The sequence below is a fragment of the Nomascus leucogenys genome, chromosome 11 (assembly GCF_006542625.1).
Source record: "Nomascus leucogenys isolate Asia chromosome 11, Asia_NLE_v1, whole genome shotgun sequence".
Classification (NCBI taxonomy): Eukaryota; Metazoa; Chordata; class Mammalia; order Primates; family Hylobatidae; genus Nomascus; species Nomascus leucogenys.
Window position 1 is genome coordinate 14,592,291 of NC_044391.1, and position 18,895 is coordinate 14,611,185.

Here is an 18,895-nt window from a genome sequence, read left to right on the forward strand (position 1 = left end):
ACTTAGGGAGGATGAGAAATAGAAAAGGGAGAAAGATGAGGAAAGAGGGAAGGAGGCAAGAGGAAGAGAAAGAGAGGAAGTAGAAGGGGAAGGAAGAAGGGAAGGAGCCAGTGGAGAAAGAGCAGGAAAAGCAGGGCAGGGATAAAAGGACAAGGGAATTAAGTTTGAGTTTGACACTGGTTACAAAAAAAAACAAACCCAGATATAATGCTGTAATGCTAAAGGTTTTTGTTTGTTTTTATTATGTGCTGTAATGCTGAAGATTTTTGTTTGTTTTTATTATGTCTTTTTATGTGGTTATAATGTAACCCTAGTGCTGTAATCCTGAAGGTTTTTGTTTATTTTATGTCTTTTTACATGATTATTTTAAAATCTGGGTTACAAGGTAGATAATAAAAAACTAAATGGAGTCTCAGGAAAAAAAAAAGTAGATTTTTTTTACAAAGAGAATCTCTTTACTGACTTAAAAAACTTTAAAACTATTTACACTACGTAATTAAAGTGTCTTCAATTGTTGTATTAATAATTTTTCACAGAATCTTAGCTAAAAGGTTGAGAAGTGATGATTGTATTAATAATTTTTTAAATTACCTAAAAGCAATTAAAACATTTCTTTTGTAAACAATCAACTTTCTCCAGACATATACATTTCTAGTTTAGTTCTAGGGTTAAAGGCTTAAAGACCACAGGAAAGTGTAGCAAATATCCCATCTGTGGAATAGACATACGGGGAAGAACCATGGACTGTTTTGACATTTCTAGATGTATTTTGTCCCCAGATTCCCATGCTGATCATCTGGTCAAAGATAGGACTTTCAGTGGAATTGCCGATGGGCTTTTCTCTTATCTAATTCATTAGCAATTGACTAAAGTGACAGAGAGATCAAGAGACAGAGAATTGTTTCCATTATATTTTCAACAAATTTTAAATTAATTTTTCCATCCTTAATTTATATCCCTACAAACTCTTCCCAAAACTCAGACTTCCATCTCTATAATATTTTACATTATATTCAAAGGTTTAAAGTCAAAGATATGCATAAGATGACATAAACATTTCAAACTGTTTCACCATTACACATTCACATCATTACAATGATGATTTTTTTCTAAAATTGATTTAAAAAACAAACATCTACATAGATCATAACTTCAGTCACCCAAGAATACACAATAGCTCAAAGGTTAAAGCAACACGTGTCTTTCAAAAATATACTTTCGCAAATTATGAGTACTTGGATACCACCTAAATAACATGAAGTTTCTATAAGGTAGTTAAAAAGTTATTTACCTGGAAGTCGTAAACACTCCATATACAATTGGATTTTTAGGATCTTTAAAGTTCATTAGGAATACATCCTCTGTTTAAAAACAAAATTGGAGAAAGTTGCTTTTTTATGGAATGGCAAAGTCTGAACAAATATTCTCTATACATAAACACTAGCTTCTTACGCAGTTCATCAAAATGAGTGTCAATGCCATTTGGACCTGGCACTGAGCAAATCAGACGAGCTTTGAGGAATGTTGTCCATTTATTCACCAGACTTCTGTGCCCTCCAAAGTCATTCTGAAAGAAGGGAACACCAGTGTTAGGCACTGTTAATGAAAATGATAATTTCAAGTATTTCTATTTTCTTCATATCTTCAAACATAAAATAGTTTCTCATGTTTTAAAAGTTCTTAATCATTTTAAATGACCAGATATAGATAACTATCACTTATTGTTACATTTGTGGTCAAATCATTCCCTCAAGCTTTTTTGACTTTTTAAGAGATATTTACTGTGAGTAGTCCCTTTATTTATTCAAGGGATTACTTATAAAGTCAATTCATGTTCACGTACAGATCAATGGATAAAGAAATTGCGGTCCATTTACATAATGGTCTACAATTCAGCCTTAAAAAAAAGGAAATCAATTAGATAAGAGGAAGAAACAGTTTTTTCTTTGAGATATGTTACACAATGTGGTATCATAAATAATAACGTATTATACATTTCAAAATCATAGTAAGAGAGTAAATTTCAAATGCTCTCACCACAAAAAATAAGTATTTGAGGTGATGGGTGTTTTAATCATTGGATTTAATTATTCCACATTATATTCATAAATCATTGCTTTGTACTCATAAATTTATATAATCATAATTGTCAATTTACAGTTTAAAAATAAAAATCAAGAAGAAGGAAATCTTGTCATTTGAGACAACATGAATAAACCGGGGGACATTATGTTAACAGAAATAAGACAAGCACGGAAAGACAAATATCACATGACCTCACTTATATGTGGAATATAAGAAGCTGAACTCACAGATGCAGAGAGTAGAATGGTGGTTACCAGGGACTTTGGGGGAGGGATGAAGAGATTTGGTCCAAGATGTAAAATTTCACTTAGGAGAAATGAGTTTAAGAGATCTATTGTACAACACCATGACTTTAATTAATAACAATGAATTATATTGAAAATTGTGAAAAGAGATTTTAAGTCTTCTCACCACGAAGAATTATAAGTATGTGAGATAATGCATATTAATTGGCATGATCTAGCCGTTTCACAATGCATACACATTTTGAAACATCATATTGCACACAGTAAATATGTACAATTTTTATTGTCTATTAAAATAAATGATAGAATCTTTAAAAATCACTTAACCTTCCTTTCTACTCTGCAATGAATGGATTCGTTTTGTTTTGGTATAATGCTCTCTCTCCTACCTACTATGTGTTGAGATCTTACCTACCTAGGCTGGTTCACAGCCAGTGCTTGTACACAGTAGGCATTCAGTGAGTATTTAACAAATGGATGACAAATATATGCCTTAAATACCCATAGAAAAATAGATAGCAAACAAAAGCATGCTAGCATCAAATATTTTGTAAGCTGAAGGAGTTGAAGCAATTTATATTTTACAAACAGCACTTTGAGAAAATATTTGAATAACCCTTAATAAAGGAAACTCATTCCAGAGAAAACATTTTGAAAGTCTTCTCACCTTGAAGAAAACTGATTTAATCTAAGCATAGTAATCAATTCTATTACTGAGGTATGTGTTTACTAGAAACTATAGTTTTCAAAAATGATATTTATGTACATATATTGAGAGAACATGTTCCTTTAAAGTAAAATTGATTTCTATTTTGTTTATATACTTTTATACACCTTAAAGATTTTTTTTTAAGCCTTGAAAGTAGTGCTTTTAAATATGATATGTATTTTGTGGAGAAAAAGGTCTCATCTACTTCACGTGTTATTTGTATGTTTTCAAGTATTGAAAACTTTTAATTTTTCAGTAATTGAATATACTAGAGATAATAATTAGATCATATTGGGGTAACAGGTCACACATAGAAAGAAACAGATTTTTTAAATTTCAGGATGCTTTCTTCAAAAGATAGAATTAAATTTTAAGACAATCATTGAATGTGGCCTTATGATTTTCTTTATTTGAAGGGTGCTTTAATATATACTAACAGTTAACTTTTTCATATTGCATGAATACTGCACTATGTACCATAGAGGGAAACAAATGGAACTATTATATTTTCACACTGATGATACTAATTAATCTATAAGTGTTTATTGAGCAATTTTTATTCTATGTATCTAACAGTATAATGCAATATTACATTTGACATTATGCCACACAAGAAGTGAAATACCTCAGATAGGTAAAGCTCACAGCTTCAAAACTGTGTTTGTGTGTGTGTGTATATGTGTACACAGGATGCTACAATTAGTTTGTAAAAACGAGCTTTCATGTTTTTCTTTCTTAAATGAATACTTCACAACTTCCAACAACAAATATTTATTCAAAACTTACCAGGTAGGCGGGGTGCAGTGGTTCACACCTTTAATACCAGCACTTTGGGAGGCCGAGGGGGGGCTGATCACCTGAGATCAGGAGTTCAAGACCAGCCTGGCCAACATGGTGAAACCCCGTCTCTACTAAAAATACAAAACTTAGCTAGGCATGATGGCAGGTGCCTGTAATCCCAGCTACTTGGGAGGCTGAGGTGGGAGAATCATTTGAACCAGGGAGGCGGAGTTTGCAGTGAGCTGAGATTGCATCACTGCACTCCAGCCTAGGGGACAGAGCAAGACTCTGTCTCAAAACAAAACAAAAACTAAAAAACTTACAAGGTATAGAAAACTGTGCTAGGACTGAAACAACATAAATTATCTTCTCCAAGGTAAAATAAAATCATTTTGTTACTCTAGAATTTCAAACAGATATTATGTAATGTAATTGTGAAATAATGCCAGTTACCTCACAACCTGTACCTGCATATTTGACTGCGAAGAGTTACTCATAACCAACTATAATATTCAATCATTATTTACCATTTATTTGTTACATCAGTCAAGCTTTAGCTATAATTTTTATTGTATATGCACACAGGTAGAAAATTTTAAAAAGCAAAGCTGTTATGGGAAAATGACATCCTTCTCATTTTTTTTCTTTACCTCACCTTGCATATCTGACCTATTCTAGCGTGAGTAGCTTTTCCAGAGTGTTCTCCATCTATCGCATTTTCACGGAAGAAAAAGTATACTTTGTCATCTTCAGGATTGTCACTCTCTGAGATGAGGTGGGCACTAATGAACTTTGGATCTGAGAGACAAATTATAGCATATATATTAATTCACAGCTTAATAAATATCATTCTGAACAGTCCACTTTTACTTTTTCTTAACTCTTAATTGATATATTTCAAGAAACGTATCTTTCCTTTGTTCATTTTGTAGGTACATATTAACTGTTCTTCATGAATTATAAAGTATCTTACAAAATACCTTATATCTCTAGAAAAATTTATTTATTTTGTTCTGAAGGTTAGGAGTAGGTGCAGAAAAAAGTCTTTAGGGTGATCATACATTGCAGATGCATTACTGGATATTAAAATATTTTGCAAACTATAAGTACTATCAAATATTACTTATTGCTGTTGCCATAGTTATTCTTTCTTTTAAGCATAAGAATTTAAATCAAAATACTAATTGGTCTAATTGAGTTTTCAGCAAAGACTGGGTGGGCAGGGAAAAGTGAAATCCATATAAAACAAAATAAATCCTCTCCTGTCATTCCCCTTTCCTGTAAATGGCAGTGTCATTCCACTAGATACACAGGAAAAAACCCTGGCCACCCTTGAATTCTCCCTTTCTCTCATACCCAACATTCTATCTATCAGCATATCCCTATTTATCACCATTTCTTACCACATTCTTCAATATCACTTTCCTTCAGGAAACTATTGCCAATCTGAATTATTAAAATAGATTCCTAGCTAGTTTCTTAGTTTCTACCTTACCAACCTTTGTCTCCACACGACAGCCAGAATGAACCTCTGCTGTCTCACTCCTTCTCCAAACTCTCCAATATCTTAATTGGATTTATTGTCTGGTATGATATATCTCCCAAACTATTTATTGATTAATCTATCCATTTATCTATCTAATCTTCCTTGCTTATTGTCTGTCTCCCCTGCCACCCAATGAAATATACATTCCATGAGAATAAGGATTTGTCGTATTTGTTTTTTGATATGGTGAACCTAGAGCTTAAAACGTGATAGGCAGTCATGAATATCTGTGCAATGAGAAAAGAAAAGAAAAATGGTGAAGGGAGGGGACTGTCTAGGTTATGCAGAATGTATATCAGCAATATTTAGAGCTCCACTTCAAAAAGTACTTTTGAATGTTCTTGGGTCGATATGCCTGTGCCTCTCAAACTATATAAAATATGTAAAAATTCATAGGTTTAAGACGCTATGTGCGACGAAGCTAAGTGTACCTCACTGAAGGCACTTAGGATACTGCAGACAATTATATTCTTACAATAATCTACCTTTATCCCTTAGTGTATTATTTTATCCAGGTAACAATGAAATATACACGTATAGGTCAGCACCATTCTTAAGAGACCAGAAAGAGATCAGAACTTGAAACTAGCTTTATCCACATATAATCCAAGTTATTTAGTCCTGATCTTTACACCTGTGAATAATCATCATTATCATGTGTCCTATGCTTGTAACCTTTTAACATTTGCTCTGGGACCATGCATTCAAATATATTTCACAAGGCCACACTTTACTATCCTTTTCAGGGAAATTATACAGATTCTGGAAATAACATGAAACATATGAAATATTACCTGTTCATATTTAAAGCTCAGTGTGCCAGTGAACAAGAATAGGAGAATAGTAGTTTTAAAGTAGAATTGCTTAGCACCAGCTTTTTAAAAAGATCCGTACAATAATGCAATATTCTAACCTGGATAACTGTTGCAAAGCTTTCTTTTGTTCAAAAATTTCTACTTGTTTATATTCATACATATATATATGTAAATATGCATATATAATGAGGAGTATGTATTCTCATGATGAATGGTGAGCAGAATAATTAATGTGACATGTTAGGAATTACTGTCACAAACTAAAGAATTACTATCATATTGGTAAAGTTAGGCTCCAGAAATGTGTGCGTGTGTGTGTATGTGAGCACATATGTAACAGAAACCTGGCCCGGCATGGTGGCTCACGCCTGTAATCCCTGCACTTTGGGAGGCTGAGGTGGGTGGATCACAAGGTCAGGAGATTGAGACCATCCTGGCTAACACGGTGAAACCCCGTCTCTACTAAAAATACAAAAAATTAGCCGAGCGTGGTGGTGGGCTTCTGTAGTCCCAGCTACTTGGGAGGCTGAGGCAGGAGAATGGCATGAACTAGGGAGGCGAAGCTTGCAGTGAGCCGAGATTGTGCCACTGCACTCCAGCCTGGGCAACAGAGTGAGACTCCGTCTCAAAAAAAAAAAAAAAAGAAACCTGTGTGTGCAGTGATTTAATTTAGTCACTTGTAGCTTCTGTGTCCTTTAACAAGACTCTTCCCTCTCTAAGCTCAGATGCATGATTTTCAAATTATGTTTATTTCAAACCGAGTTACTTCAGACTGAGACCTATTCAGCTTGTCTGTCATAAATAGTTCATACAAAAACAAATATTTTAAGCCTAAGACATGTGAAACAAATTTGTAAAATGTTAACAAATATACTATATTAACATCGTTATGATGATACTGAAAGGAAGCCTCCATCACATGGTAAGTTTGAGGATATTATAATCCAAATGCAGAATAAAAATGAAAACAATCATACATTCTTCTGCTTTAATACTGGAACAATGGAGGGAGAAGTTGGTCTATTATTACCTCCCAAATTAGTGTAGTTGTTCATACAAACACTTGAATAACTTAAAGAACTCTAAGTAATTAAATTCAGTTGCCTGTTATTAGATCATAAATATGTGCAAGACACCATGTAGAAAAGAGAATCCATAATACATAATCCTTGTTCTCAGAAAGCCACAGTCTAACAAAAGCCATGTTAAAAGCATGAAAATGACAACAAAGAAAACAATATTTTACATTTATAGATTCTTATGTTCTCTTGGTGTTTGGGCATGAGTGAAGGTATCATTGAGCACTGCACTGACCTCTCTAAAATATGTGAGGCTAATTATTATCTTACAAATGTGGACACTAGTGGGAAATAACTCAAGCAAATTATCAAGTATATTCATTGCTGAAAGGACCTTCAATCTTAGTGTCTTCTTCAGTATATGATAACTACAGATGTGGGGATTTTTGCATGTGAATTAACAATCTCATCGAGTTTCAGGTACAGCCACAAAATAGAAGTATGCACAGAAAATGAAAACCAAATTCATTAACACAGAAAATGAGAATATCCAAGAAAAACACTGTCAATTTAACATAACTTGTGTTCAAGAAATTTAGGTTATATCTCAGACTTGAAAAACAATCATTCCCATTTCCAAATAAAACAGGCCTTGATTTTAGCTGATCTAACAATTTAAAAGTAGCCATTCTTCTAATGTTTCACATTTAGAAAATCTGCTTTTTGGTCAAAACCTCTGCTCACCACACATTTTCTACTTCTTGAGTCCCACAAACGTTGCCTTCCCCTTCCTTGTTATGTTTTGTCCTCTTAGCCCTCTCTCTTATTCTCTAAGTGTATTCATCCTCTCGCTGATGAATCACCTCTTTATTCAATCCAAACCTTCAAATCAGTCATTCCAACTGTCTTCCATATTATCTAGGATTTCTTGGCTGCTGGAATCTCCACTGTACCAGCTTTATAAATCCCCAGATTTTTTTCCCTTTGTCCTTACACTTAAGCAAGGGTTTAAAACCCCATGTACTCATAGTAAATATATCTGCTATAAATTGAAGCTATTTTTCCTAAACAAGAACCCTAGTGTTGCTAAGAAATTGTTTTATTTTCTTCTAAGATCACTCTAGATTTATTATCAGCAACTGTTTTAAAGCACCCTGCTCTTCCTCAAATCGACAAATACACATCTTTAATTTATTCTCTCAAGATGGTGGTGTTACTTGCTGTACTGATAGGACCAAAGCCATTTAGTAATAACTCCCTCCTTCTCCTTCCTTCACCTCCCGAATTTCTCTTCCTTTCAGGGAAGAATGATCTTTTCTCATTTTTAAGTCTAAGGTCTCTCACTATGTGCTCTCAATCCAATATTCTACAAACTATTGCTCAAATAACTTATTCTTCATGCAATCACTTGCCATTTATATTTTCATTTATAAAATAAGTGTTAAGCACCTACTGTATACTCTGGATTGCGGAAGATTAGGGCATATTAAGGTAAAATGTTTTTTGTCTACATTGTAGTTATTATCTTCAAGGGAGTTCTGATAATTAAACTGAACAATTGTTAAACTGCACAGAAAGAACAAAAATAAGAGCTTAGAAAAAAATGCCATGGGAGATAGGACATTGAAGGAATACACCAGAAAGAATCTGCATAAGTCTTAGTCAGAAGATATGACATATACTTCAAGATCTGAAGAATAACCAGAAACATCTCAGGTGAAGGAATGCATTTGCAAAATCACAGAAACAACGGAGAAAGTTGTACACATAGAGAGTAGTCAAGAAAAAGGGAGGTGGTGAGAAATGATGACAGAAAGTTAAGCAGAGACCAGAATATGCAGGAAGTCATGTTCAGAAATATATCTGGCCTACTGGCTCTGGACAAAGCCACTGAAGTGTTCTAGACCTAGTAATGACATTGTCAGGAGTATATTTTCTGGCTGCTGCAGAGAAAAACAAAACAAACAAAAAACAACAACAAAAAACAATTGCAGTGAGGCCAAAATGAAGGCAGGAAGACCAGTTTGGTGGCTGGTCTTCCAGACAAATGAGAAACGACAGTGACCTGGATATGGATGGGGTAGTGAGGATAGAGAAAGGAGACATGCAGAGATCAATTGAAAAGAGAATTGATGAATCATGCTCATTAATAATATGTCGAATGTAAGAAATAGTGAGAAAAATCATGAAAAAGAAACTTCTGATTTGAATAATTGCTTGTAGAGGAGTTACTAAGAGAGCATGTGAGCAAGGGAAGATTTGAGAGATGGAAGGAGGACAAGCTCTGTTTAGTGCGTCTTTAGAGTGAGAGCCTTGTGAAGACCCAGAGGTCATGAATAAAAAAGCTTATGAAGGAAATGTGAACTAGAGTTGAAGTTATTTGAAACTGAGCCAATGGAGTGATTAGGAGTGTACAGAGTAAAAAGAAAAAAAAAAAGAGAGAGAAGAGAACCTAAGACCTGGAGAAAGGTGAGGAAACGTAGAAAGGATTCTCACAAGTGGGGAGTTGCAGAAAGGAAGGAAGGCGATATAGTTCTTCCTTAGATTTTTATTCTTTCCCTTTTTAACGACTCTCTTTAAATACAAATATGTATTTTAAAATTTTTTTATCCTGAAAATAAATTCCCACAGACACTGTATGCTGTAGATTCTCATAATTCCTTGCATTCATTCATTAAACCAGAGGACTTTTTCAATGGGTACACATATATCCTGCCGTTTTGCATCCTTCACTACTATTGTATTGATAATCAACCAGAACTATCAAGTAAAAAAAATAGATTTGTATACTTATCCTGCTTTAGTTGTCCTCAGACATTGGCACAATACAATTTCACATGTTTCTAATATTTCCATTGCTTTTTCTGGCTTCTTTTGGCTTTTCTGACTCTGAACCTGAATTGTAAACTATCTAAACTTCACTATTTCATTCATGACTTCTCTTTCCCTTTTTCTAAATTTCTATATATATTCTTAAATTTTTCTTTAGGCGTCCTTTATTTTCTTTTACTTCTATAAATGAAGTCATCACCTAGTGTTTCTTTCACTATTTCAATATTGTTAATGATTTTTTTCTTTTTTTTTTTTTTTGAGATGGAGTCTCACTCTGTTGCCCAGGCTGGAGTGCACTGGCATGATATAGGCCCACTGCAACCTCCACCACCCAGGTTCAAGTGATTCTCCTGCCTCAGCCTCCCAAGTAGTTGGGATTACAGGCGATGCCACCACACCTAGCTGATTTTTGTATTTTTAGTAGAGATAGGGTTTCACCATGTTGACAAGGCTGGTCTTGAACTCCTAACCCCAGGTGATCCACCTACCTTGGCTTCCCAAAGTGCTGGATTACAGGCGTGAGCCACTGTGCCCGGCTGTTAATTATCTTATATTTACTTATTTCCCTTCAAGAACTTATATATTTTTATAGCTTCAACTTCATCAAGCTATGTCAACTTTCCTATTTCTTTTTTTAGACCCAATGCTGCATTTCAAAATTCTGGATAAAAATTTCTATCTAGATATCTCACTAAAACTTTATCATACCTATTTCTTAATTTTATAAGAAATATCTTAAGTAATTTCTTAAGTTTATAAGTTTCTTACTTACAAACTTTCCTCTTGAAACTGCTTCTGCTCCTACCTTTTTCATTTTGGTAAATCTCATCAAAATAAAATGTTATTTTACCTTAAAATTTTCCATCTCTTGCAGGACTTCTTTTTCAGTGCTCTAAATTTAATACCACAAGTATTTATATGGTTTTCATTTTCTTTTCTTGTTTTATAATCTTAATGTTGCCAGTATAATTCGTGTCATTATTTTACAGTAATATTTTGGAATAATATAACTGCTCTTCCACCTGCATTATCTATTTCCTCTAAGCCCCTCATACAGTGTACAAAAATAAATATGAATGCATTTATACAATACATTTTCCAGAAGAGATTTCAGGTTTCATAGATTTGAGAAATTAACACAATTTAAGACATACAAACCAAAAAGACAAAACTGATGTACTGACGTTACTCTGTCAGGACAAAGGCTGAAAGTATCTACCACATGGATCAATATATATACTTGAGGTAGGTCACGATTTTGGCTCCCAAGTTTTTTAGCACGATAGGGAAATAGAAAACCTTGTTACATTATTCACAGTGTTCCTAATATGCATTAACTAACCTTGATATATCTTTCCACCAGAACTGACCACAGACTCTCATTAGGAATCCTTTAATTAAACTGTTTATCATTCTACAACACCTTATCTACTATCTTTATAAACTTGTTGTTCATATGACATGGAAAGAATATTTGCTTCTACTTATTTTATAACATTTAATTCTTTTTATAATATCTGCATTTTCATATTTGTCTTAGGCATTTGTCCTATATTTCTCCCTCTCTCGCCTTCAGCTTCTATATATAACAATGTTTTCCAGTAAGCTTATTTTTAATCTTTCCCACTGCAACTATCCGCATGTAGGCCCTTATCTTTTCTCTCCTGGCAGTCACATTCACTCTGTTTTTTCCCTGCCTCCGGCCTTACCATCTCCAAACCACGTTGTATGGTCTATTGCCTTTTAACACACAAACCTTTCCCTGGCATCTGGTGCATATTCCACAATTAGAATCTATAAAACTCTATCTTAATCACTTGTTTCCCTCCATCTTCTTGTAAACTAATATCCCTATTTTTTTCTTTTTCTTTCTTGCTAAGCATAAATCCTGAAACAATGCATAATTCCCAAATGACTCAGTGAATGAATTAATACACAAATGAATCTCTGGAACTAAAAATGGGTAGGTTCTTTTGAAAGAAGGAATTACATTTTCTTGTTTTTTGGCATGGTTTACAAGTTTTTTGGATGAGTCGAGCTCATCATAGACTGGAAAATGTTTAGGTTGTCAGTTAAAGAAATGCTTACACATGCTTCTTTAAATTTGCTACTATTTCTGCAAGATATTATACAATGGCAGGTTTTCAAAATGCTTTTTTGAAATTTTATGAATGTTCTTTTAACCTAGAAGAAGCTGTTCTTTTCTTTGCATTAGATAATTAATGCATTAAAATTTTCTATTTGCAATTCTTCAGAATTAGATTTTGTCAATAGGATTAAAATAATAGAAAACATGTCTCTCCATTTTATGTAGCTAAGAACAATGCATATGTTGGAGATCAGAGATTCCCATTGTCCTGTGAAACTACAAGAAATTCAATAACTTGCCTTGTCATCAAAAACTCCCTACGGAAAAGGTTTACCAATATCTATTCAGATTGACCTACTTTATTAATTCCCCTTGGTAACCTAAGAAAGTTCATGATATTCACAAAGGAAGCAATTCTATGTCCAGTCACTCCCATTAAATGACAAGCAGAAATGAAAAACTCAGATCTAATAATTAGATTTTCTTTTTAAACCTGTGTCCTGTGGCCCATTAAAGTAGAGAATACCTATTTTCAGCCTGCAGATAGAAATTATTGATTTCAATGCGGCCACTGAAACTAATTGACACAAATACAGATCTTTAATAATGTATACAGCGACCCTGAATATCTTTCCACATGAAAATGTTATCTACTCTGTTCACAAAATGCCATCTAACAATAGTGTAAGAAAATATTTTTGAAATTAATTTGAAAAGATTTCTTGCTTTGTGAAGCAGAAAGTCATTGTGAATGTATATTAAAAGCTGAACATCAAAAGGAAGTGGCAATATCCATTTTAGCAAGATGAAAGTGCACTAATCTCACTGCCATAAAACTGCAGTGTAAACACTATGAAAGGTAAATAGAATTGAGAAGGATTCTTGCATCTGCATAGCTTAAGTGGTATGCCTTTGGGGAAGAAACTTTGTATTTGCAGATACCACAGCAATTTTGCAATGTCCTCAGCACATAGTGGAAGCTGAACAAACAATCACATTTACTAATTTTGGGCCAATGCTATCATGTGAAGCATGGAATCTTTAGTCATGATAACAGCAATAAACGCTGAGTAAACACACCACTCTTCTCTCTTTCCCCTTTATCTCCTTTACTACTCCCTTGACATTCTTCCATACCTCATCCCACAGATGGCATTTCTTGCAAAATTCACGTTTGGGCACCACCTGCCACTTGTAACAGTACCACTCTGTTGAAATATTTTTAGCAGCTGCAAATTAAACTGTCCTTCAGGTGCAATCTTACACTTAATGAAAATGACACCTTGGCACAGGACACGCGGCTGCACTTATGATTCATTTGGCAGCTTGAGCTTATTTAAATAATGAATGCATTTTGCTGCTCTCAGCATTAGAATCAGACTGAATGTCTAGTACGGCAACATTTTGAACAGCATTTGGCTGGACTTATCCCTTCCACCAACAAGCCCCCCAAAGGACAAGAACAAAAATATTTTTTCTGAGAATGAATCAAAAGTACAGAATGATTAATTAAGGCATTTGGGGTATCTGTAAATTTAAAAGTTGGGATACATATTGGTTTTCTAGGACATAAATTATATAAATTTCATTTGTAAAAAGGGTGGAATTAATATTTATAAACTCTCTCGCACAAGTGCTGCAAGGCCTAGTTAATTTCACACCATGAACCACTCAGCCAGTCCTGTTGTAAAACACGGCAGAGGGTGCCGAGCAGGGAAGGAGGAACATACAACCCGACTGCAAAAAATGACAGAAATCCCCTCTGAATCAATAGGAACATCATCTATGAAAGGAAAAAAACAAAGCTTTAAAATGTAGATAGTGCCGGGCGTGGTGGCTCACGCCTGTAATCCCAGCACTTTGGGAGGCCGAGGCTGGTGGATCACGAGGTCAGGAGATCGATACCATCCTGGCTAACACGGTGAAACCCCGTCTCTACTAAAAATACAAAAAAATTAGCCGGGCGTGGTGCTGGGCGCCTGTAGTCCCAGCTACTTGGGAGGCTGAGGCAGGAGAATGGCGTGAACCCGGGAGGTGCAGTTTGCAGTGAGCCGAGATTGCGACACTGCACTCCAGCCTGGGCAACAGAGGGAGACTCTATCTCAAAAAAAAAAAAAAAATTTAGATAGTTCACAGAAATATACATACACGTTCTTTTCTTCACACTTTAAAGGAGGTCCCACTGACGTTATAACTATGAAGGAAAACTCTTTAAGAAAGCAACATAAAAAGATGCAAGCTGGGAGGTGGAGCCAAGATGGCCGAATAGGAACAGCTCTGGTCTACAGCTCCCAGCCTGAGCGACGCAGAAGACGGGGGATTTCTGCATTTCCATCTGAGGTACCGGGTTCATCTCACTAGGGAGTGCCAAACAGTGGGTGCAGGACAGTTGGTGCAGCGCACCGTGCGCAAGCCGAAGCAGGGTGAAGCATTGCCTCACTCGGGAAGCACAAGGGGTCAGGGAGTTCCCTTTCCTAGTCAAAGAAAGGGGTAAGACACGCACCTGGAAAATCGGGTCACTCCCACCCTAATACTGCGCTTTTCCAACGGGCTTGGAAAATGGCACACCAGGAGATTGTGTCCTGCACCTGGCTCGGAGGGTCCTATGCCCATGGAGTCTCGCTGATTGCTAGCACAGCAGTCTGAGATCAAGCTGCAAGGCGGCAGCGAGGCTGGGGGAGGGGCGCCCGCCATTGCCCAGGCTTGCTTAGGTAAACAAAGCAGCCAGGAAGCTCGAACTAGGTGGAGTCCACCACAGCTCAAGGAGGCCTGCCTGCCTCTGTAGGCTCCACCTCTGGGGGCAGGGCACAGACAAACAAAAAGAAAGCAGGAACCTCTGCAGACTTAAATGTCCCTGTCTGACAGCTTTGAAGAGAGCAGTGGTTCTGCCAGCACGCAGTTGGAAATCTGAGAACGGGCAGACTGCCTCCTAAAGTGGGTCCCTGACCCCTGAGCCCCCTAACTGGGAGGCATTCCCCAGTAGGGACAGACTGACACCTCACTCGGCCGGGTACTCCTCTGAGACAAAACTTCCAGAGGAACTATCAGACAGCTGAATTTGCAGTCTCACGAAAATCTGCTGTTCTGCAGCCACCGCTGCTGACACCCAGCAAAACAGGGTCTGGAGTGGACCTCTAGCAAACTCCAACAGACCTGCAGCTGAGGGTCCTGTCTGGTAGAAGGAAAACCAACAAACAGAAAGGACACCCACACCAAAAACCCATCTGTATATCACCATCATCAAAGACCAAAAGTAGAAAAACCTACAAAAATGGGGAGAAAACAGAGCAGAAAAACTGGAAACTCTAAAAAGCAGAGCACCTCTCCTCCTCCAAAGGAACGCAGTTCCTCACCAGCAACGGAACAAAGCTGGACGGAGAATGACTTTGACGAGCTGAGAGAAGAAGGCTTCAGACGATCATACTACTTTGAGCTATGGGAGGAAATTCAAACCAATGGCAAAGAAGTTAAAAACTTTGAAAAAAAAAAACAGATGAATGTATAACTAAGATAACCAATGCAGAGAAGGGCTTAAAGGAGCTGATGGAGCTGAAAGCCAAGTTTCGAGAACTATGTGAAGATTGCAGAAGCCTTGGCAGCTGATGTGATCAACTGGAAGAAAGGGTATCAGTGATGGAACATGAAATGAATGAAATGAAGTGAGAAGGGAAGTTTAGAGAAAAAAGAATAAAAAGAAATGAACAAAGCCTCCAAGAAATATGGGACTATGTGAAAAGACCAAACCTATGCCTGATTGGTGTACCTGAAAGTGACGAGGAGAATGGAACCAAGTTGGAAAACACTCTGCAAGGTATTATCCAGGAGAACTTCCCCAATCTAGCAAGGCAGGCCAACATTCAGATTCAGAAAATACAGAGAACGCCACAAAGATACTCCTCGAGAAGAGCAACGCCAAGACACATGATTGTCAGATTCACCAAAGTTGAAATGAAGGAAAAAATGTTAAGGGCAGCCAGAGAGAAAGGTCGGGTTACCCACAAAGGGAAGCCCATCAGACTAACAGCAGATCTCTCGGCAGAAACTCCACAAGCCAGAAGAGAGTGGGGGCCGATATTCAACATTCTTAAAGAATTTTCAACCCAGAATTTCATATCCAGCCAAACTAAGCTTCATAAGTGAAGGAGAAATAAAGTACTTTACAGACAAGCAAATGCTGAGTGATTTTGTCACCACTGGCCTGCCCTAAAAGAGCTCCTGAAAGAAGCACTAAACATGGAAAGGAACAACCGGTACCAGCCACTGCAAAAACATGCCAAACTGTAAAGACCATCGAGGCTAGGAAGAAACTGCATCAACTAATGAGCAAAATAACCAACTAACATCACAATGACAGGATCAAATTCACACATAAAAATATTAACTTTAAATGTAAATGGGCTGAATGCTCCAGTGAAAAGACACAGACTGGCAAATTGGATAAGGAGTCAAGACCAATCAGTGTGCTGTATTCAGGAAACCCATCTCACATGCAGAGACACACATAGACTCAAAATAAAGGGATGGAGGAAGATCTATCAAGCAAATGGAAAACAAAAAAAGGCAGGGATTGCAATCCTAGTCTCTGATAAAATAGACTTTAAACCAACAAAGATCAAAAGAGACAAAGAAGGCCATTACATAATGGTAAAGGGATCAAGTAAACAAGAAGAGCTAACTATCCTAAATATATATGCACCCAATACAGGAGCACCCAGATTCATAAAGCAAGTCCTGAGTGACCCACAAAGGGACTTAAACTCCCACAGAATAATAATGGGACACTTTAACACCCCACTGTCAACATTAGACAGATCAACAAGACAGAAAGTTAACAAGGATACCCAGGAATTGAACTCAGCTCTGCACCAAGCAGACCTAATAGACATCTACAGAACTCTCCACCCAAAATCAACAGAATATACATTTTTTTCAGCACCACGCCACACCTATTCCAAAACTGACCACATAGTTGGAAGTAAAGCTCTCCTCAGCAAATGTAAAAGAACAGAAATTATAACAAACTGTCTCTCAGACCACAGTGCAATCAAACTAGAACTCAGGATTAAGAAACTCACTCAAAACCGCTCAACTACATGGAAACTGAACAACCTGCTCCTGAATGACTACTGGGTACATAATGAAATGAAGGCAGAAATAAAGATGTTCTTTGAAACCAACGAGAACAAAGACACAACATACCAGAATCTCTGGGACACATTCAAAGCAGTGTGTAGAGGGAAATTTATAGCACTAAATGCCCACAAGAGAAAGCAGGACAGATCCAAAATTGAAACCCTAACATCACAATTAAAAGAACTAGAAAAGCAAGAGCAAACACATTCAAAAGCTAGCAGAAGGCAAGAAGTAACTAAAATCAGAGCAGAACTGAAGGAAATAGAGACACAAAATCCCTTCAAAAAAATTAATGAATCCAGGAGCTGGTTTTTTGAAAAGATCAACAAAATTGATAGACTGCTAGTAAGACTAATAAAGAAAAGAGAGAAGAATCAAATAGACGCAACAAAAAATGATAAAGGGGATATAACCACTGATCCCACAGAAATACAATCTACCATCAGAGACTACTACAAACACCTCTACGCAAATACACTAGAAAATCTAGAAGAAATGGATAAATTCCTCCACAAATACACCCTCCCAAGACTAAACCAAGAAGTTGAATCTCTGAATAGACCAATAACAGGCTCTGAAATTGTGGCAATAATCAATAGCTTACCAACCAAAAAAGAGTCCAGGACCTCATGGATTCACAGCCAAATTCTACCAGAGGTACAAGGAGGAACTGGTACCATTCCTTCTGAAACTATTCCAATCGATGGAAAAAGAGGGAATCCTCCCTAACACATTTTATGAGGCCAGCATCATCCTGATACCAAAGCCTGGCAGAGACACAACCAAAAAAGAGAATTTCAGACCAATATCCTTGATGAACATTGATGCAATGTTCAGGATGTAAACAATGTTCAGGATATAAAGGATACAAAATGTACAAAAATCACAAGCCTTCTTGTACACCAATCACAGACAGAGAGCCAAATCATGAGTGAACTCCCATTCACAATTGCTTCAAAGAGAATAAAATACCTAGGAATCCAACTTACAAGGGATGTGAAGGACCTCTTCAAGGAGAACTACAAACCACTGATCAATGAAATAAAAGAGTATACAAATAAATGGAAGAACATTCCATGCTCATGGGTTGGAAGAATCAATATCGTGAAAATGGCCATACTGCCCAAGGTAATTTATAGATTCAATGCCATCCCCATCAAGCTACCAATGACTTTCTTCACAGAATTGGAAAAAACTATTTTAAAGTTCATATGGAACCAAAAAAGAGCCTGCATCGCCAAGTCAATCCTAAGCCAAAAGAACAAAGCTAGAGGCATCACGCTACCTGACTTCAAACTATACTACAAGGCTACAGTAACCAAAACAGCATAGTACTGTTTCCACAACAGAGACATAGATCAATGGAACAGAACAGAGCCCTCAGAAATAATGCCGCATATCTACAACTATCTGATCTTTGACAAACCTGATAAAAACAAGAAATGGGAAAAGGATTTCCTATTTAATAAATGGTGCTGGGAAAACTGGCTAGCCATACGTAGAAAGCTGAAACTGGATCCCTTCCTTACACCTTATACAAAAATTAATTCAAGATAGATTAAAGACTTACATGTTAGACCTAAAACCATAAAAACCCTAGAAGAAAACCTAGGCATTACCATTCAGGACATAGGCATGGACA

At 36.4% G+C, this 18,895-nt stretch overlaps 1 protein-coding gene across 1 annotated transcript in view; it reads right to left on the reverse strand.

Moving 5' to 3' along the window:
• Nucleotides 1-18,895, reverse strand: part of SEMA3A (semaphorin 3A) — a 226,570-nt gene that overhangs the window by 42,938 nt on the left and 164,737 nt on the right. Inside the window, exons 7-9 of the mRNA XM_030822017.1 lie at nucleotides 4,475-4,617; nucleotides 1,453-1,567; nucleotides 1,292-1,361 (exon numbers count right to left, since the gene is read on the reverse strand). Coding sequence (XP_030677877.1) covers nucleotides 1,292-1,361; nucleotides 1,453-1,567; nucleotides 4,475-4,617 — 328 coding nt within the window. The remainder of the gene's footprint in view (nucleotides 1-1,291; nucleotides 1,362-1,452; nucleotides 1,568-4,474; nucleotides 4,618-18,895) is intronic.